The sequence below is a fragment of the Dufourea novaeangliae genome, unplaced genomic scaffold (assembly GCF_001272555.1).
Source record: "Dufourea novaeangliae isolate 0120121106 unplaced genomic scaffold, ASM127255v1 scaffold115, whole genome shotgun sequence".
Classification (NCBI taxonomy): domain Eukaryota; kingdom Metazoa; phylum Arthropoda; class Insecta; order Hymenoptera; family Halictidae; genus Dufourea; species Dufourea novaeangliae.
Genome location: NW_015373998.1, coordinates 388417 through 410610, shown reverse-complemented (window position 1 = coordinate 410610; position 22194 = coordinate 388417). Strand labels below are relative to the sequence as shown.

Here is a 22194-nt window from a genome sequence, read left to right as displayed (position 1 = left end):
ATTAATAAATATAATTTTAATAATTTATTGAATTTCCGACTAGTCTATTTGATTGACAAATATTTGTGCTAAATCATCATAATCATATGTCCTCTTCAAGAATGTGTCTACCAACTTTAACCCTGAGATAGTCTGAAATATTTCAAATGTAGATTAGCGTATTAAAGTTTCAATTTTTACACAACAGTACTTACTATAATACCACTATGCAATGCAATCAGACACAATGGGATATCTATTGATACTCCTGGTTTTAATGTTCCAATCTTTGTATTTGATATGCCACACCACGCTATAGAGCTACTAGATTCCAAACTAAGCATTAAATCCATACTTCTTTCTCTAAAACAACGTGATGAAATAATTTCAATAAATTCATTTAGAAAAAAGTTGTTATAGTTAAAGAAGCACTTACGATGTATTTATTATACGACAATTAAATTTAACTGACTGTTCAAGATAAACTTTCAGAGGAATGTCTTTCATGGTAACTCGTAGATCGCCATATTCAGGTGCCTGAAGAATTAAAATATAAATGAGATACTACAAAACTTGTTCATTTACAAATATAATAGTAAATAACATGACAAACCATCCTTTGTAACTGACTTGTTTGTAGTCTTCCCCTTTCTCCTAAATTACTTCTCCAAATAATATCTAATTTCCCAATATTTGTTGCATTGTGCATCATTTTTGGATCCTTTAATAAAGTTAATTGTGGTTTTAAGCAATACAAGTACTGTCTGCTACAATCAGTATCTAATACGTTAACTAATCCATAAATAGATTCTCCTTTTTCGTTTGTATTGAGAGTTGAGACTAAAGAAATGCAAATATTCGTAATTTAGCCTGCAATTAGATTGTTCAAAGTAATGGAATATAGGGAACTTACCGCTAAATAAATTTGATGATTCAAGTGAAACTTTTTCTAAACATATAGGTCCTGCTGTAAGATTCTGTATTTGTGCTTCAAGATACACTTCATCTGACTTCAAGAAAAGAATGTTTTTATTAAGTTTCCCTTATCAAATAAATAAGTAAATAGTATCGTTAGCAAAACATTTTATTATATAAAATTTATAATCATAAGACATGTTACCTCTGCATTATAAAACTTTGTTTTTACATCTAAGGGTTTCACTACTTGAAGTTTATAATACTTTGTAAATGACTGTGGAGTGCCACTTGAATTTGTAGGTGTATAAATTACTTCACATACTAGTCTGAAACATATTTGTATTGATTATTTAGTTCTTAAGTATTTACACAAAAGTTTTCAACCCTATGTCCTTACAGATGTGTGCCCATTTCTTTTACTTCATGATGTATTACTTCATCAACTGTACTATCAGGTGGTAAATCTTTCATTTCTCTACTACTACCAGAAAGGGGAATAATTTGAGTACTTGTTCGTAAATCTGCCTGTAATACAAAAAATCGTTAACAGCAATTTATTGTATTTTGAATATATGAAACTACTGCTACAATAAGTATCATATCAGTAAAATCTATACATCATAATTGTAATGTAAAAACATTACTTACTTTAACAATAACATTTTTGACTAACTGATTACTGCCATTATGTACACAAAGATAGCTTGAAAAGATTTCACCTAAATAAATGTTCCTGGAAAAGCATATATACACATTCAATTAAACTGTTTCATATAGGTAACGATAATGAGTATTATTTCATTACTTATCGTTAGACTCTACATTTTATGTATATATCAATGCTTAAACCATTATAACATGAAAATATTAATAAACAATGATAAATTATCTAAAAAAAAATGTAAAAACATTTAGTCCAATAAATTCTTTAGTAGAGAAGTTTTAGAAAGAATTTTTGTTCAATTATTATTCTTGTAAATTAGCTTATAAAATTGTTAATTTACATAAAAATTCATAGGCTGTATATCACTATGTATTTAGTATGTAGATTAAAGTACATAATGCAATTGTTGTATTATGCTATATAATATATAATTCTTATATTAGGATGCATATACCCAAAACTTTGTGGTAAAACCATAAATTGTCCTACAGCAAGAGTTTCCATTCCTTGCAAAGCAGTACAATCATTTTTCAGTTCATTATTTAATGTATTTCCAGGAAGATCCATTGAATCGCAAGTAACCACTACTGGACTTGCAAGAGTAGGTCGAGTTAATCTCATCACTGAAAACATTGTATTACATGTTTTAAATGCATAATTGCTAAAAGTATTTGGTTTTTGTCTAGATTACAGTTGAAATAAGTGCAGTAAATATATGTGTACAAGTGTAATATCAAATATCATATTAGAAAAAAATGGATCTGTTACCTTTCAGTGCTAACAAGTGTTCACTTTTTGGTTTAGTTTCCATTCTGATTACAAACTTGAACACTAAATAAGTTAGAAAAATAATTTTATACTAAAAGCAAGTAACAGTATCTGTCAAACGTCACTGTAGAAACATAACCTGTGATATATCTAACGTTAAATTCGATCCGACTTGTCAATTCACTATTTTGGTAATCAATATGAATTAACGAATCACTTTATATAACGCTTTCTTAATTTATATTACATACACTTTTTTACGCTTTGAAAACAGTGTTACATATATTTACATACATACATACACACAAAGGTGAAGAAACGATAAAGCAAGTGAAAAAGCACATATAATATTTTAAATTTACAATATAATTGGAAATCGTCAATGAAATTATTAAGGAAGAGAAAATTCAAATATTGTTAAATAATATTAAAAAAAACTCTAAGGTTCAAAGTTTTATTTAATTTAGTCATGTAATTTAACTAAAATATCCCGAGAGGGCGTATTCAAAAGTGCACAGTGCACCTGCATATACGTATCTATAATGCATTTCTATGTCAAAGATTATAGATTATTGTGAATGCGTGTGAATGTATGTAAATATTCGTGTTTTTATGTTTTTACTTTATTTCAAAACTATATAATTTTAATATTCAATTCAGTAAAAGCAACTTATGATACCATAAGTAGTGAAAACTTGAAAAGTACAAGGATCCGCTGATTTCGATAATAGTTGATCCATAATCGTTATCACAAGTTCTGTAAAAAAATGCAGTTTCAGTAGTTGTAGAAGTAAACAATTTTATACATTACAATTTCAGTTGATAAATAAAACAATATGATTTTATGGAATGGCTGAATTGCATGTGATTGGTCAAATTTCGTCGGCAATAAGTTTTAAACAATCACGGCTTTTATGCAAGTGGAGTTTTCATGCCGGTAATTTAGTTGTTTATTATTTTATAAATACGAAAGTATTAATTTTTGGCTTTGTAAATAAAAATTTGTTTTTGTTGTAGGTAATGGTTGGAAAGTTTTGAATGGTTGTGAAGAAGGACAGACACAAGAAAGTTGTGATTTATATACAAATGAACCAGTTTGGGATCATCCAATAGATATACATTATACAACACAAACTCTTCAAAATTCACCCAAACTTTTGCTTCAAATATATTGTAGAGACACACATGAAAGAATATTATTTACATCTTATGGTGTTTGTAATATTCCTCTATCTCCTGGACTACATTCTATAGAATGCCATACATGGAAACCAATTGGTAAGTTAAACATTTTGTAACAATACCTTCTAAAATATTTTATCACTTTACATATATAATGTATTTTTCAATTTGAACATTTCTATAGGTAACTGGAAAGACAGACTAAGAGATAAATTTTTGGGAATAACTTTACAATTAAAATCACCAAATGTTCTAGTTAATTCTTTGGATAGATTTGAATTACTTACAGAAAGTATGGGTACAGTTAAAATGGAAATACACATACTCACACGAAACTTTGAAAAATATGGATGTCATATGTAAACATGCATTAGGATATTATTGTTTATCAACAAAATTTACAAGAATCTACAATTTAATCTAAAATGATCAAGATGAATGGGAAAACATTTGCACTAATGCTTTTTTGCATCATGTGTAATGAAATAATGCACGCCAAGAAAATTGAAGAGATATTTACCTGTATAAATGAAACAGAATGTAATGATTTATCAGAAAAAGATGACATTGAAGAATCATTGACCACTACAATTGAAAGTATTTATAGTTCAACTACTGTCAGTTCCAATAATTCTACAGACTCAACAGAGAATATAAAGATTCAAATACTACCAACTATGCAAACACCTAATAAATTGAACTCCAGAATTGAAATAAGAAATCATTCTGTACATAAAGTACAATCTGATGTATGCGAATGTAATTTAGTAGTAAGTTGATATGTTTTGTTATAACTTACATTTAATATAAAAAATTGCATCTGATGTGTATTAATTCTAACACCTTTATTTACACGAAAGGTATCATCCTGTGACATCAATTGTTGTTGTGATAAAGATTGCACTGACTTTCATTTAATGGTTTTTTCACATTGCGAAAATCATCAGGCAGATTTGTATGATAAACGATATTGTTATAATAGAAATTTTATAGAACGGAATAACACACCGTATATACTTGAACAATTAGCGAGCAATCTTTTTTGTATTTTGTATGACAATCTTCCACCTACATACAGTGTCACCAATGACCTGGTAAGTTTTCAGTATAAAAAAATCTTTTATCCCTAGTGTTGTATTGAATCTTTAAATTCGTATAGGATATAAAAACTGAAAAAGATTTAAGGGAAGCAATGAACCCAAATAGACTGAAATGGAACTGGGAAAACCAATTACAAGTAGCTGAATATAATACTTCGAGTCCTTATCAAGATGGTGACATTATATGGATTATACAGAATATCTACATCCAACCCTTTGGTATTTATTATCATACAGATAATATTATAATAATTATTATTAACCCTCTTTGTATGATTTACTTTAGAACTGTTACAATCTGGATTTACCGACATATGTATATTCAAAAAAGCTGTAAAATACCTTCGGAAATGGCAAAATCAGTGTTTGCAAACCGAATTAATTAATACAAACAAATTCCTCTTTCCAACAGCATTTAATAATTTTACTGTTATTGCTTCTCCACATCTGCTAAATGAAACTTACATTGAGATGTCAGATCAGGTACTTGTAAAGTAGTGATATTTTACCAGTTAATGTATGTTTTTTACACATAAAATTTTTCATTCACAGATTTGTCCCAAGAATATTTGTCTCACGTTGACGAATTATTATTGTAAACATTCTTGGCAAGAATGTAACAATACTATAATGCCAGGGTCTTGTGTTAATGGAACATGTTACAATGTTGTTACTGGTGTGAAATATTTAATCGTTCATAATGGTTCTGCGGGAATTAACAGCGTTAATGTATATTTCAGTATAGGTAACGTTTCTCAAAGTTTTTACCAACAATTTGAGACAATTTACGAATGGGCTGAACTTGATAAGGAAAAAAGTTTTTCTCTTAGTGGTAATCCTGGTTATATTCTCGGAAAGCCACTAATTATTGGTACTTTAAACAACACCAATAACGTTAAAACTGTCATTTTTAATAAAACCGATAGTTATTTGACATTACCTATAGCTACAAGAGGCGGTGAATGTAGCGGAATAAATAGGTATACTGTTGCCTTTGGAGAAGACAGTAAGATCCGATGTTCTGTGCCTTTATATACTAATAACTTTAATACATCATCTTGTATAGAATTACAAAATCGTACTATGTACTTCTTGCTTAAAGATTCTATGTTTAATATTACTGAAACTGACCACTACAGTATTTATGTTTCAAAGACAGGCAATTTTACTAACAATAATACAGCTGATTGGGCACAAATTTTACTTGATAGAGTACCGCAGAATATTGTGACAGGGCAATTAATCAATGATCGTTTACATTGTTCAGGCTTAATAACTTCTGTTCACTTACATATTTTGTATTCTGCTTTAGCAAAACCCGAGACTTTAACTAATTATAATATACTAGGAATAGGTATTTATTTTTCGAACGAGTCTGATATATCATGGTCAAAGTGTTTGACTGAGAATTGTACAAACGTATTAAAAGTAGATATCGTTAGTTACGTTACATTTCACGATATATCGAAGCCGTCCAGATATTACTTTGTAGGTAGCCCTAATTTAGATTTCACCTTGCCGTATGATTTTTTTTATCCTTTTTTAAGTAGTTCAATGTGTATCAAGTCAAATGTGTTTTTCATAAGGAGTATAGTGTTCACTGTAGTTTTGTACAGTTCCTTTTCTTAACTTCATGCAATCCTTACACCAATGCAAGTGTGTAATGAAATATTAATGTATTCAAAATATATATGGTAACAGAAACCAAATTGCAGCATACCAAAAATAATTCTATGTTTGTATATAACGAAATAAGAAATCCTGCGAGATACAATTGTTATTTTATAACGATATTTCAATAATGTGTTTGAAATAAAAAAAAATTAAACTAGAAAGCTTCGTGTTACTGTACACCTTTGCCGTATGAAAATTGAGCTATTTAACATTAATTTCGTGTATTATGTAAATACCCAAATAATTGTTAAAGTTCTAAAAGAATCGTTTATTGTTTTCATTCTATTTGTTTATCTATTTTTTGTCATGTTTATAAACCTTGATATTCAAACATTGTAAAATTCCTCCGAATATTTAAAATATAATTTTCATGATCAAATAATTCGTTAACTTTTTCGAATAATATTTAATACTTTTTAAAATGTGAAAGAGCATTTCAAATTTTCTCGAGCTTATGCATTGAATGCATTTCAAATGAATCACGATGGCGCGGACGAAAATCCACTAAGAGTTTCGACCAATGAGAAAAATCTCTTTAAATCATTCGCCAATCACGAACAGCTTGTTTCTTCTCTAAAATCTCGCCAGTGTAAACTTGGTACAAACTCCTGCAGCCGTCGTGATGCAGTATGGGACGTTGGGTTGTGCTTCGCTCCAATACAAGATGGCTGACACTTGTTAGTAGCGTATTTTCGTTTGATCGAATGTGCATTTTTCTAAAAAAAGTCAGTGCCTTCGTACCTGTGTATGGTGCACGCACGATTCCATAACTAATACAGAAGAGGTTTTCCCTTTTGTACCATATAGTTCTCTTATCATGTATTATCAGGAGATACGAAAATGTGCCGTGAAAGTGCTAGAGGCAGAATAATTACCCGTCACCAGCCATGTTCATATGTGTTCTTTTGTTATGACAATTGTGATATAATTCTCGTGGAATATAGTGCCAAGGTGAAGTGATATCTCGCTTTGTTGCGGTTCTGCTCTCCGTCGCTGGTGTTTCGCACGAGATTCGTTTCGCTACGAAATAGATTAAATGAAAGGTATGTATTTATCGTCGTCGGTACGCCTATCCGCGAGTCATTCTCGAAACCTTATATCCATGTATTTTCTCTTTTTTTTATTCCGATTGTCTTTTTTTCCTCCGACTCTTCATACTTATGATACACGAGAACCGAGTGACCTATTAACCCGCTGTATCGATTAACACGATGTCACGTACGGTTTCTCAGTTTCTCTCTGACATATTCCTCGAATTTTCTTCGCTGTCACATACTGTTTTTACGTTTTCTTAGAATCAGACGGTTTCTAATTGTACGGCTTTTTTAAATAGTAATCGACGGTGCACAAGAACCGATTGAAATGCTGTCTCGATTTCTAACATTAGTTTTCAAATACATAATTCGTATTCGAGCGAAAGCGTGATTGTTTACGATATTTAACGTGAAAAAACTCCGAAACAGGACTAGAATGGGGAAACTGAACATGGCAGTAACATTGGTAATGAGATTTGATCATAACGCGCTATTAGATGAAAGATACTCCATCTTAATTCAACATGTTCTGAAAACATTGTTTATTCGCAAAATATTTCTTGTAGCAAATAACCGTGAAAATGTACTTCGTGATATTAGTACCGAATCATTGACTTACATTAAATGTATTCATGTATTACTTAACAAATATTGAGTTTATAGCCTGAAACATAGCATTATTTATCATTTTAAAGAATGGATTTTATTTCACTAATACGACATTCAACTTTGCATTAGATGTATCGAATGTAATTCAAGATGATAATAAATTCAATAGCTTGCTCAAATGTCTCAATAAATGTGCGTTATCCTTTTAAACACGTACAATGATAATAAATTCTTCGGAATTAATTTAATTTCCGTTTTCTTTGTTTCATGAGATAAAAATGTATTATTTGTGGCACCTGCATATTGGCCGCAGTATGAATGTTACGAAAGCATCGCGCGATAAATCGATAATCTCGAAATCGTTTTAATGCAATAACAAGCAAGAAAATTAGCCAGAATATCATTATTGTGCGCGATTCGTTTAAAATTCGCCGTGAAAGCATTCAGCTCACGTCTGACACGAAGCATGTAAATCACAAATGTGATATTGAAACTACCACTGAAATACTAACCAAACTTACGCCGTGTTATATCTACCTATTCACATATTTTTAACCAAAAAAAGATACTTTATTTACACTATGCAATTACAACGAAACTTCCATAAAGTACCGAAAACTAAAGCCTCGTTGGTAACACTTGCAGTCGTGCCATGATACTTATAAACAGTAATTTTTAACACATTCTACAAATCGTTTCGTCATTAATCATCAAAATGCAATTGTTTTGTACAATGTGTATACACATATTATCATTATCGGTTTTCTTTTTGTATGACAGCAAATGACATAACCTTACTTTGTTGACACAAGCTTGTAAATATCTCTTGTATCATGTATATTACAAACATGCTCTTATGTTTATATATTTTTTTTTTCTAATTAATTTTTTACAAATAGCTGAGATCAATGTTTTTTTCAACGAAGCTTCCACATAAATTAGAGATAAATCGTACGACGCATTATCTTATATTTTAGATATAAATCTGGAAGTCCGTTGACTGTTAAGCGTTCGTCAATAATCGGTAAAGTTCGTTTAGCTCCTCACAGCGTATCGATGTTACGGTGCACCATTTGTACAGAATTAATTATCATTTCATTTTAAATAACGTTTCGCCATTCCATGCTTCTGCATAAAGGAATTCTGGCTCCGAGTGCCTTTCGAATCTTCGTTATCGTCAATTATCGAATATATAGCCGAATAAATTGAATATTAAAAACTTTCGATCAAATTATTAATAAAGAACAATTCTCCCCCCAAAAATAAGAATAATATCATTCTTTCCACATTGAATATTTCGTATTAATTATTTTCATCTACATTGTCATTTATAAATATTAGAATATCTGACCTGTATGAAAAAAATATGTTTGATAAAAATTATATATTTTTCAAGCTATAAAATGAATTCGAACACAAAGGGATTATGAAAGTGTTTAACAAAACAATTCATTTATTTTGAAGTTAATAGAATCATTGACAAAGGAAATCAGTTTCTGCGAAAAATTAACCAAAAATTTGAGTCTATGTGTACATCTACTTCTCACATTCACTACTACTCGACACGGTACGTCTACTTGTGTCACATTTACTCCATACCTACTCGATAAGCGTTCTAATACTCATGAACGTGAGTTACATCATATTCATTCGAAAGATAAGCACATACAAAATCGAAAAGTTTCAATCTGTTTATGGAAATATGATTTCCATGTTTCTCTACTATTAACTCGATCGGGCTATTTCAAGATCAATAATATACAGATAAGAAAAGTAAATGAAACAATTACGCGCCAGAATATTCACATTTAATTAAAATCGACAGAATTGAAACTGGCGTTTGTTAATTATTACCATCGCTGTGAATAATTCCGACCTTTATTCACGAAGATAACGACGATGATCAAAATATTCGTTTTTACGATTAAATAATTATACACGTTCTCCCCGAGAACGGTCGAAGCGTTTCCCTATAAAAGAATCATCGTGTCTACACTATTATATTTTTGCCTCTGTATTCTGGACAGATTTCCAGTCGGATCTGTGTTCTTAAAATATGTCCGTCGGATAAGGGTGAAATATGCATCTAAATAGTAGGCCAGTCTTGTTCTATTTCAAGAATAACTAGCGTACTGTCGCCGTACGCCTTTGATATGATTACATTATATGTCCGTAATCCGTAAGAATTGGGGATCGGGCAAGATTTCGTGGGAAAGAAAATGAAAATATTGGATTTTGAACTTTCGTTTGTAACGCTACGCGCACGATAAACTTGTTTTCGACGGATTATGATACGTAGATGTCGAACTGTTAACTCTTGCTAATCGCGTCTCGCAGATGGTCCAATGAGATTTCATTTATCGAGCCGCGATTTCGTCGGAACAATTTAACTGTTCGTTTCGTTTCTGCGATTCGAAATAGTTCTTCGGTGTAAGTAACATCGTGATAGCCATCGTGCCGTTTGCCAAAATGATTAACTCGACAAACTTGACATTTAACATTTCATTATAATTTATTCATTTACTCATATTTTAACATGTTTTTAGATAGAATTATTAAGCATCAGTGAAGTGCTTTGGCATTAAAATGTGAAAAAAATTCAAAAAATGAAGTTAGTTATTTTGGCTTGTGAGTGGCTCAATTGATAGTATACCATTGGTACTGTTGATGTTATTCATATCATTTTCAATATTAATTGCATTGGTGATATTGTTACTATTCAGATAATTTATAGTATATACATTATTAGTACTATCGATATGATTGGTAGAATTGGAAATCCTGTTCGTGTTAATACTACTAATACTATTGATCCTATTGGTGGTATTGATTTTTTCTTAAAGACTAATTAAACAAATAATGTTCTATAATAAGCATGTGATAATACTTAATTTTATAAGACAACGTGGAGGGAAGGCATGATAAAAGAAAAAAGACCTTCATTAGAAAACGATGTTGGCCTTTGCTTTATTTTTGTTTAACGAGGGGTTATTCTTAATAACAAGTATAGACTGCAAGGTGTAGCATGATTTAAGAATAACCCAATCTATTTAAATAACAAAGCATATATTGGTTTTAATAAAGAATATTTTTATCAAGTTTCATGATAAAAAATGTGATGATATCCAATAGAGAGTTTGATAAATCAATGGAACATGGCTAGGTAATAATAGTTTATCAACAATGTACGTTTTCTCGATAAGAAATAATCTTCGTGTTTGGATACTAGTGAAACGTTTCTTTCTGAAGTAGAAACTGCCTTTGATTCCTTTTTGCGTATAATATTTTCTCGAAAGCAGATGCGATATATGTATACGTATGGTTTTTGAAACGAATAGATGAGAAGACAGTAAATAATAATTAATCAGGAATGTAAATTGCACACTATTACGAGCTTATGAAAGTAAATGACAGATGAGAGAGAGACAATCCCAGCGGCAAAGGGGGCATAATTATTTATTAGCTTCGTACATAGTAAATGATCAAACATCCTGCGTATATTTAAACGCGCTGGTCTTCAAACCGTAACAATTATTTTAAGTGGAATTAATTGTTGAACTGTGATCGAATAAACAAGACGAAATCCAACGATGAGCTTTCTTCCTTTATTGTGTATTACCATACCGCGAATCCTTATGCACATTTTTAGATTCTCATTAGATCATTTGATGAGAGTTTACCCTATTTGAAATGAAGATCAATTATCCGTTCGATAGAATTAAAAAAATTGCAAATATAAGTTAAACATTTATTTAGCCGATTAGATAGACGTTAGAGTTCACGACAATCTCGAGCTTGGAAAATGTGCAGGGTGTTTCTAAGTGAAACGATGATACTTTGCTAGTTTGTTCGAGAAAAACGTGGGCTGTAACGAAATTTGGTTAAAAACTCAATTAGACAATTGATTAGGAAATAAATTTCCTTGTAAAAATGTTTTTAAATTTAAAATGTAAAAAAAAAATTCTATCTAGATTTACCTTTCATAATTATTAAAAATGATCAATACATTGTCTATTGGCTGAATGTTTAACACTTTTTTTGTATGATACTTTTCAATGTGTTGTTGGAGTTACAAATTACAAAAAAAGGTATTTGTACTTACTTGTTCGTTTGAATAATTTTATAGATCCTGTGATGTATTAAAAATAATTCTATTACAAATCTGTTTTTTTCAGTTGTAGTAAGCTCTAGAAAAAAAAACGTTTTTCACCATTATATATTTTTTCATCGACTGTATGTTTGTAGAAGATTTTGTTCTGATTTTTACACGTAGAACACACTGTCAAATTTGACTTGTATAATATAATATTGAAATATAATTTATCCAAAGTGTTCGTGGTATCATTGTATTCTGGATTTTTAACAAGTTTTAAAAAAATTTAAACAAGTTACTTTTACAAAATATTTCTTTGAATTTAAATTTTTCTATTTTATATTAATGGTTAATCACAAATTTCCTACGGTTTAATAGGTGTACGAATAATAATTAGAACTGTTGTGTATGTATTGGAAAGTTGCTTTCGCCTCTTACCATAGCACGCGAACTTAATATTCTGTTAACTTCTACTTAAAGGTGAAATTGCTGATTTTACATAAAAATACAAAAAAATGCAATGAAACTAATATATACATTGTTCAAAACAATTCGGGGATCGCATATTACAGCCGTTGTGCTCATCAACATGGCATATAATTCCTGGAAAGTTTTCTATTTTTTTTTTATAAAAACAAAATTAGGTATTGCCATCGTATGAAAAACGTCAGTTTATCCAAGCATTTGTTTCGTTTTTTTTGTCACTCTAATTGTATCGAGCTTGAAGTTCGGTGTTAGCTTGTGAAACTCTTCAGTATAGAATTTTTTCATTGATCCTAGTTTTCAGAAAATAGTCAAGAAAATGCTAGTTACAATATTTCTGTCAACCAAAAGTTCCTCTATTCGTAATCTGAATCGAATTTAAAACTGCTGAACGTAGCTATGTAGAAGGTCAGGGTTCTTGTCAGTTTTCAAATGTAAAGTATAAATTTCGAGACGTTACTTTTGTCACATGCACTCGTTTTCTTTGTTAAATAAAATTGCAATTCATTCTGAACTGTTCATAATGCCTCGTTCGGAACAAGTACAAATATTTACTGCTTTGTTTCGCCGTGGCTCTATGAACTATACTTCGTACTGTTTGCAAATGCTTTGTCGGGTAAACATAGAATAATGAGTTTTAATAGATCTGTGGATATCTGGATAAATTGGGTACACACGATTACGCTTAAATTATCCAGAAACGTGAAACGTAATGCATAAATGTTGCATTCATGCATCCTGTGTTATTACTTAGGTATTTACGATTTTTCGAGTATGTACCTAATTTATAGTCTTTTGTTCGAGATAATGGTATTCCACAAGACAATCGATTATTTTTGTTCTGACATTAAGTTTTGTATGTAAACTAACAGGTTATTAATATTTTTTTTTATTATAAGTAGCCTATTTTATTTAATCTTTTCGTCATGGTGGAACTAGAAAAAAGTGTTGTAGGGCTCTGAATTACTTCGAATATGAACATGTGGCGAAAAAGTCGAATCACTTCGAACATGATTCGATATTTGAAAGTCTTGAATGTTCTGATTATCAGCTATGGGAAATTTGTATGGATGACTACGGTCGCTCTTAACCCTTTAACGGCGTTTGACGAGTATACCCGCCGTGTGGAAAAAATAAAATAACTTTTGTTATAAAAAACGAAATTTCAGTAAAAATTGAAAAATATATTTCTTTTACTAGAATGAAGGAATTAGATGGTTACACATTTTCAAAACAAAATTCCGCCCTTAAAGGGCATAATAATTTATGCGAACGAGCAATAAAAGTTTTAGAAGTAATAGAATTTATATGACTAATAGAAGACTAAAACTTGACTAACTGCTGTTGAAGTTTATTATCATTCGATATGTCTGGAGCAACTATGGTGGATACCAGTGTTCGAGTAGTCGAGTGACTCGAGAGTACTTGGATACCCGGTTCAGATGGATAACAATAATTTATAACGCTTATCCGTGATGCTTTATGGTTTGACGAGTCCATTAAACGAAATCAATAATTTCTAATCGTTGTAATTAAGGTTGATTTTATGAGAATGCACGATGGAAACTCTATGGGACAAGAAACAGATTAAATATGGTGCCTAGTTTAAATGCATTAAGGAATAATCGATAGAAATTTCTCAAGCATTTTTTCCTCCATTGAATTTTCATTTTCTTCCTATTACCAAGGTTATTGTACAACATTGATTAAAACAAAATATACAAAATTGCAAGCACGGAAAACAAATTATTGCAATATTACAGTTATAATGGAACGATGAGTGTTTGTAGGTGACAGTCTACACAGTTCGTTTTTGTCACATTCAGAAGAAACTTGAAAATATTCCTGGTTTATCAGCTATAGCTGAAAGATTACTATTGATCGATAAAATTCTATTACTATTCACTCCCCTATGAATACAAATTACAAGATTCTTTAATGTCATCGAGAAACCTAGTAAAACATAAACAAATTGCAGTACGAGATTATGAGATGACCCAGTAGTGTTTAAAATCCATTGCAGTAAACAGTGTATTGTACTCCAATAAGGTTTCCATGTTACTCGGAATTTAATGTTAATTATCGGCATCTCTCGCGTAGATTTTATGGATTTATAGCTTATAAGGCTCTATGAAATACAATAAAAAACAAAACTTTCATAGAATGTAACGACTTTTCCATTGTATTCACAACTCAATAAGATACATAAGAGAAACAAGAAATTCTTATATTTACTACTGTCTACATAAGAGAAACAAGAAATTCCTATATTTATTTCAGTTTTCATAAAAATCTACAGTCTGGTTATTAAAATACACTTAGAAGGTTAGAATCATTGAAACCGCCATTATTTAAATGTCAAAACAGAGCGAAGTCACGTGACGCCGGCCGGCAACCGCTTACTGTGAAATACAATAAAAGACAAAAATTCCCGTTAGATGCAACGAGTTTTCTTGTCTCTATAAATCACATTACAATTAGTAATTTTCCATAAAAATCTGCAGTTTAGTCATTACAATACACCTATCAAGAGAAACGTCGAAACCGCCATTATTCAAACTTCGCGACATAACCCTATTGGCGGATGCGAATTCACGTCTCCGTGACAGCGGCCATGGAAATGTTAACCTGCTCCACAGAAGAGAGCCACTACAGGCGACGTTTACTCCTAACAATTCACCCACGTTACAGTGTCGCCGTATAGTAGCTAGAAAGGAGGGGGAGATTTAAAACAAAAGACAATGGAGGCCTACTCGAGTGGTGTGTTATACATGAGAATCACCCTGTTCCTTCCCTTAACCAATTAGAAACTTTTCACCGCAGAGCATGTATTGAACCCCCCTCCCCCTCTCGGTTTTCCATCGTTTTCAAGTCGATCCTCTGTATTTCGTTTACAGGTCATACAGTTGTGCTGCAGCCAGCGCAGAGGTGAGGGGAGGCCACCAGGCGGAGATCGAAGGAGGGATGAATGGAACGGCGGCGTTGCGACGCAGCGTCGGTGGCGGCGGCGGCGGTGGCGGTGGCGGCGGAGGGGGCGCCACCGGGGGTGGAACCGTCGAACCAGCACCCGTCGCCACCCTCGTCGTCTACAAGGACGAGGCCGGATACGGGATGAAAGTCTCCGGTGATAACCCCGTCTATGTTCAGTCTGTGAAGGAAGGTACGTGCGCCCCGCCGTTAGAATCTTTAACGCTCGGTCTCGTTCGAAAATACTAACTACCGGTGTATAATTTCACGGTACGGTTATAAAATTGGGTATTCCGAAGGATTTAACATACCGAAGGTACGTTGCTCCCTCGTTAAAATATTTAACGCTCTGTTTCGTTCTAAAATCGTAGGGTGTAATAGTTTTCAATACGGTTAATAATTTGATTATTCAGAAGATTCAATATATCGAAGGTACATAGGTTTCGTTGTTAGAATATTTAGAGTTTGGTTTCTTTGTAAAATACCAAAGTATATTGTTTTCAATGCGGTTAATAATTGGGTTATTCACAGGATTCAATATATTGAGAAGGTACGTTGCTCCGTTGTTAAAATCTTTAGCAGTCATTTTTGTTCTAAAATCCAATGAAATAGGGTTTATAAATACGGTTAATAATTTGGTTATTCGAACGACTTAACTGGTGCCCTTCGGTTCGCGTTATCGATAGCCACGTTGTGGGCACCAAAAGCATTTGCACAGTTTGTTCTTATGTAGTGATCGGTAGACTGCGGATATTTTAGGATTGTGGTAGTGTTCAGGTGATTATTACTATCAGGTGTATCAATAAGTAATCCACTATTTTTTTTAAATTCTAAGGTAATATATCTCAGTTAAAGATGCCTTTATGACCTTTTATTCAGTAAAAATGGAGTAAGATAGGAAATCATTATGAATATTAAATAGGGTAAAATTGCTATGTGGAAAATAGTGTTACTTTGTAGAAATTTTATTAATGTTATTCTAACAACCTCTAAACGTGTAACTAACGTCATTATTATATTTTTCATAAATTTAGAGAAGGTATTAAGTAAATGAAAATGGAAATGTGCGTGAGAAAAGGTAAAATTACTATCAAGTCAAAAACGAGGGAAAGAAGGAAGATGTGTGCAGATGCTTTTCGTATCTACAAGTACATAAATTTTCGTACCGTGTACTTCGTTTTATATGTAATGTCGTCTTTAGTCTTACTTTAAATAAGCATAGAAGAATATACATATAGTTCGTGGAATTCAACGTTAACGCAAAAAGATGGGTTCCTACTTATTTAGTTTCTGTTCATTCTATTTTACGCTGGATTAAATATAATTCATTATTGAAAATTGAAAATGATAGGACAGGTGACTGTATCATTTATTTCATGTTACGTAACCGTTTGCATTGAAACATCTTATTAAAAGGTTTCCAATGAATCGAATTACGGATGTTTCTGCATTTACAAAACGCGTGCAATGACACAAAAAACGGCACAAAAAGTAAAGAGTATTTCCATTTCATTTTTAATCTAATAAAACGCTTGAAAGAAGACAGACGTTTTCTACGTAATTTCTCTTCGTGGAAATTCATTTACGACCACGTTATGTTTCTAATATAGTCGAAAACAAATAAAACACCGTGAGCGAAATAAATCACCAGAGAGTCTCGTCGGAATAATAAAAATAATCGAGAATAGTGGAAGATAGTGCAGATCATATAATTGATTAGCAAATCATTAATTTTACGGTAATTTATTTCTGTAAGCATTGGACTTGATTTTTAACGACAAAAAATTGTGATGCATTGTAGGCGGTGCAGCCGCGAGAGCTGGCCTTCACGCGGGCGACAAAATAATCAAGGTGAGCTCACTTCGAATTTACTATTATCGCAGAGTAGCAATGAAAAAAATTTCCTCTAAAGTAATATTAGCAGCGATAAATTTTACAATTCGTATTACTTGAATGTACAAATTCATGGAATTTTGTAAATATAAATTATCAACAATCTGTTAGACGTATTTGTTTCGATTATTTTTATTTTGCAACCAATCTGTACGGTTCCTAACTATCACCGGGTATTTCCAGGTTAACGGCGTGAATGTGATGCAGTCCACGCACACGGACGTTGTACAGCTCATAAAGTGTAAGTTTACATACTTTCTTTCTTTTCTATGACCCCTTTTTTCGCCCCCTTTCTCTGTTACTTCTGAGGTATTTAGACACACCGTTTTAACGTTGAAATCTTTATAGATATTACGTAAAGTGTTTACATAAGATGATATCTGTGATCGGATGGCAAAATGCGATAGGGTCCAATTTTCGTTAAAATTTTGAATACGCGCTCTTTCGTGTATGTTTAGATGGAATCCAGAAATTGGCAAAACGTGGCATCTCTCTGTCGTGTGATTTTACAAAAAAAAAAGTTAAGATGGCAATCTATGAGACTAAAAAAAATGTAATTTTTCACAGTTAAGTGAATTTTAAAATTGCTGTACTGTAGAGTGAGCAAAATTGTACATATCACGTTTTGCCATCTGATCAAAAATATAGTGTGTGATCTGTATAAAATGAAAACAAATTTTTTATAAAAAATGAAAGGCAAAATGGTCGTAGAAATTATGCTGTTTAAAACAGACGAGCATTACTGCGATTGGTTTACTTGCCCCAACCAAGCAAAACGAAATATTGCACGTTTCATAAATTGATAATGGACCTAGTTTTGTTTTTATAAACAGCTTTCTAATCATCATTTTGATCTTTAATTGATTTGATTAGTGTATTTATTAGCATAGCATTCACGAATAATTCTTACCGTTTGTTACTGAATAATTTACGATTAAACTCCGGATTTTATACATTTATATCATATACAGTAAAATTTTAGTAAGGATCATTATAAATTTTACTTTTCCTTGGATCTAGTAACACGTTCAATAAAGAAAATAAATGTCTAACTTGATTTGAACTCAATAAATTAATCAATAAAAATCTGAATTTACATAAAGGTCTGCCTTGTAGTTATAAATCATAATGGTAAGAATCATAAGGACAACAAAAAAATTTTCCAATCCGAGTTCACATGAATTTTCAGTTAATCCACTCCGAACGCAGGCCTAGCACACTGAACTCGCTGTCTGAAATTGATCTCAATGTTTTTGGCTACTTTATCCGTAATATTTAGGTACTACATATATTGTTTGGAATAAGCGAGACTCCGGTTATGTTACCTGCTGAAAGTGTTGAGTCTATCGTAGTTATCAACAAGCAACTATTTTATTACTGAATACATAATTTTCGTCATATTTCTCAACGTCCTACTATTATTCTCGTGTTTGAAGCTACAGTTCCGTCTATCATTGAAATCACCACGACGTCAGTTTCAAAATGCTCATATTTCATCAGAATGACGCGATTTCGTTAAAAAAAAAAATAAAAAAAGAAACTAAAGATCGTTTGATCTGTCGTCTGCATCGTTGTAAAATTTTCGCCTCGGTTTTATTTTTCGAAGAATTCCATATCTCACGCGACTATGCAAGCGTACCAAAACGAGTAAACACTTTTTCTTCCGTGACAGGATTTTCCCATCGATTGCGCATTTCTACGTATCCCCGTTAGGAAACTAACAAGTTCACTCTCGGGGCAACCCCGGACTTTGTAAATTATTCTTATGTGTCGTTGATTGTTAATCGCCTGGGGGGACACTAATGTACCGTGTGGCAGGGCGTTAACCCTTATTTCCATAAAAATAAGCAGAAAGAGAGCCAGCGATCGTTGGAAATGTGTTACGAGAATTATTTATAGAGTAACAACATAGAAGATTCGATCGGTTCATGGTGATTCAACGAGTAATTAATATTATACGTATCTTATTTCAATTTGAAATATTATTCTCGATTAACATACTTTCTAAACCTGGTATTTCTTATCAACCCTTAACCGGCTACGTGACATCTGAGGGACTACACGAAATTTATAAACTATCACACATTCCTGGAATGAAACTGCATCGCCTTAGTTTTGTGTAATAATAAAAGTACTTGTAAATTGTTGCTGCACACCATGCGAATTTTGTAAAAATTGACCTTTTAAGGCCTGAATTATGTTATCGTTATTTTTTTACAACAATTTTTATTCCACATACTTGAAAACTGTTTAGATATGGTTTTCTGTACTTTTTGGAATTTTTTTTATTCAAATAGCTAAATATGGTGTCTCTGAGTGTCGACATAATTTTACAGCATCTCAGACAACTTCCAAGAAGTAGTAAATACTTATAAGTCCTAGCCGGATTCTAAGCGTACTGGTTCATGACGAATGACTGAAACAATTTGCATTTGTTATTTAAAGTAAAATTTAGGTACAACAACAAATATATTCTTAATTTTAACACATTTTGCAGTATTTTTTTACGAGAAAAAAAAACATACAAAGAAAAACAAATCACTCGTAAAAAAGACATATACAGCAGTATATGTACGAGGGTTGTTCGATGAGATAGTGACTTTTTCTGACAATAGATAGTTCTCAAGTCGCAAGAGTAATTTTGTCATTTCATTAGAATTTATTTCAACTTTAATTAGAGTAAATGCATTTACTCTACTTTCGTCGAGTATACTCGTCATAGCTTGCAAATAATTAAGCACACAAGTGCACGTTTTCGAAATGATATAAAACACTTAAAGGGTTCAGGGGGTATAGATACATATGGAATCGTAGAAAAAATAGTACATATATCGTTCTTAACATATCGGTACCATCTAGTTGGAAAAAATCGATCGGGCCAGACGGGAACATCAAATCTCATATTTTCTCCGGACAGTTTTTCTCGCCAGTCCTGCGTGAAAGCTCGTGTTCGAGCTGTCTATGTAGGTAACATCCAGAGCGCTTTTATCGAAATTGAACCCCTTAACCGTGCTTCATCAGTTCCCGACAGACGGAGCAATTTAATTCACGATACGCCGTAAATATTGCGCAACAAAAACAGAAAAAGGAAGAAACCTAAATAACGGAAGCGTCGAAAGAAACCTCAGTGCGTGAGTAATCGTGGATAACAATATATCTGAATAGGTAAGACAAGTCTCCTTGGATTACTTACACGCACAGATGTCTGATTTCACAAGAAAATTGTGAACTACACGTGTATCGCGGGTTTTATTTCATTTTCATTCAACTCCTGCCAGAAACATGACGGAAATCTATGGAAAATGGAAGGAGGGACTTTTATGACTAGACCGTGGATGTTTATGCGTTCGTAGCGCTTCAAAATATAGACATTAATATAGTTTAATAATATTTATATGTTATCATTGATATGATACACCTCTAGTAGAGGAAATAAATTTCTAATTTTTACTTGCACAAATTAGTGCTGAAAATTGTGAATTTATAATAACACGTGCAGTACAAGAAATAAATTTCTAATTTTTATTTCTATAAGTTGATGCTTGATATTGTGAATTTAGAATTCTAACACGTCTAGTACAGAAAAGAAACTCCTATATTTTTATTTCTATTAAGTGATGCTTGAAATTGTGAATTTATAATAACACGTCTGGAACGGATAGTTTCTAATTTTCATATTTATAAATTAGTGTTTTAATGTGTAATTTCTGTAAAGATCTTCGGTCTAGTTATGAGCAATAGATATCATATAAATTGTTCGATATCAATAAAGATCTTTTATAGAAAGCTGTCCCGTGTATTAAACTCACCGTTTTAGTTTCGAATTGAACAAGATAAGCGTAAAATGCCCGCGGATAAAGTGTTAAATAACAATCCTCCTATCGCGTGCGATACCTTGTAAGTCACGCCTATCAATAAATCGACATAACAGCTGAGTGCCAAAAGTAGGTACATGAAAGGTAGAGAAAATATAAAATCGATTTCGGCGATATACACTCACCGATATTAATGAAGCAACAAAGCAGTTTAATCAGTGACACTGTAATTTTAGATCGTTGCACACAAAAAAAAATGGGTCATTTAACGATAGGATTATTTGGCGTTACTGTTATGAATGGAAATTATTCATGTAGCCCATTTCTTTATTGCAAAAATTATACGATGTAGGTACTCACCTCGTTTTAAGGTACCATATAACGTAATGATAAAATCAATTATGTGAAACAGTAAAGTTAATTAAGTTAGGGAATCAGTCTTGGGTAAATTCAAGACAAAAAGACATTCAAGCCAAATTCATAAATAAATTTTACAAAGATACATGCAAATTTCTGCTAAAAAAATATACTATTTAGCGATGACAACATTCGGTGGAAGGATGGCAGCTAAACGTGTCTTTGATGAGTCACCTTCAGATTCGGTATAATAATTATGCAATGAATATAACATGAATGTAACACTTGTATTTCAATGAAAAACGTGTATAGAGTCTGTTTAATCTTACTTTGCCTAATAAAATTCGTATAATGTTCGATGTAATATCGAGTGTCCGGTAATAAAGCGATCATTTCATGTGCGACAACCTAATATATTTTCGTTTATCATTCGCGTGTGCGTGAATGTTTGCATAAAATTAAAAGAATATAGGAAATTGAGGTACATTAATGATATATAAATAACAAATAAAGAATGATCTTCATAAAATATTCCATAAACATACTGATAGAGAATATCCAGATTCTGGAACAGTGTCGAACTCCCCAACGATACATTGGGTGTTCGAAAACAGATGTCAGAAAATTTAATAAGTGATTCTGCACACTATTACTAGCC

At 31.9% G+C, this 22194-nt stretch overlaps 3 protein-coding genes across 3 annotated transcripts in view; 2 read left to right on the top strand and 1 right to left on the bottom strand.

The window, feature by feature from the left end:
• Positions 1-39: 39 nt before the first annotated feature.
• LOC107188100 (trafficking protein particle complex subunit 13) lies at positions 40-2372 on the bottom strand. The gene is made up of 10 exons (XM_015576347.1): positions 2330-2372; positions 2016-2184; positions 1546-1630; positions 1295-1422; positions 1100-1223; positions 893-989; positions 593-819; positions 416-516; positions 195-342; positions 40-132 (listed from the first exon to the last, which is right to left on the bottom strand). Exons 1-10 carry the CDS (start codon positions 2370-2372, stop codon positions 40-42), a joined length of 1215 nt encoding a protein of 404 aa, XP_015431833.1.
• A 727-nt stretch (positions 2373-3099) lies between these two features.
• Positions 3100-6373, top strand: LOC107188071 (tectonic-3-like). The gene is made up of 8 exons (XM_015576315.1): positions 3100-3266; positions 3347-3607; positions 3696-3870; positions 3936-4281; positions 4372-4605; positions 4671-4911; positions 4943-5094; positions 5164-6373. Exons 1-8 carry the CDS (start codon positions 3179-3181, stop codon positions 6238-6240), a joined length of 2574 nt encoding a protein of 857 aa, XP_015431801.1. The 5' UTR covers positions 3100-3178; the 3' UTR covers positions 6241-6373.
• Positions 6374-6963: 590 nt separating this feature from the next.
• Positions 6964-22194, top strand: part of LOC107188141 (rho guanine nucleotide exchange factor 11) — a 64246-nt gene continuing 49015 nt past the window's right edge. The window contains 4 exon segments of the mRNA XM_015576391.1: positions 6964-7328; positions 15402-15664; positions 17273-17322; positions 17548-17605. Of these exon segments, the coding sequence (XP_015431877.1) occupies positions 15469-15664; positions 17273-17322; positions 17548-17605 (304 nt within the window). The 5' untranslated portion in view covers positions 6964-7328; positions 15402-15468.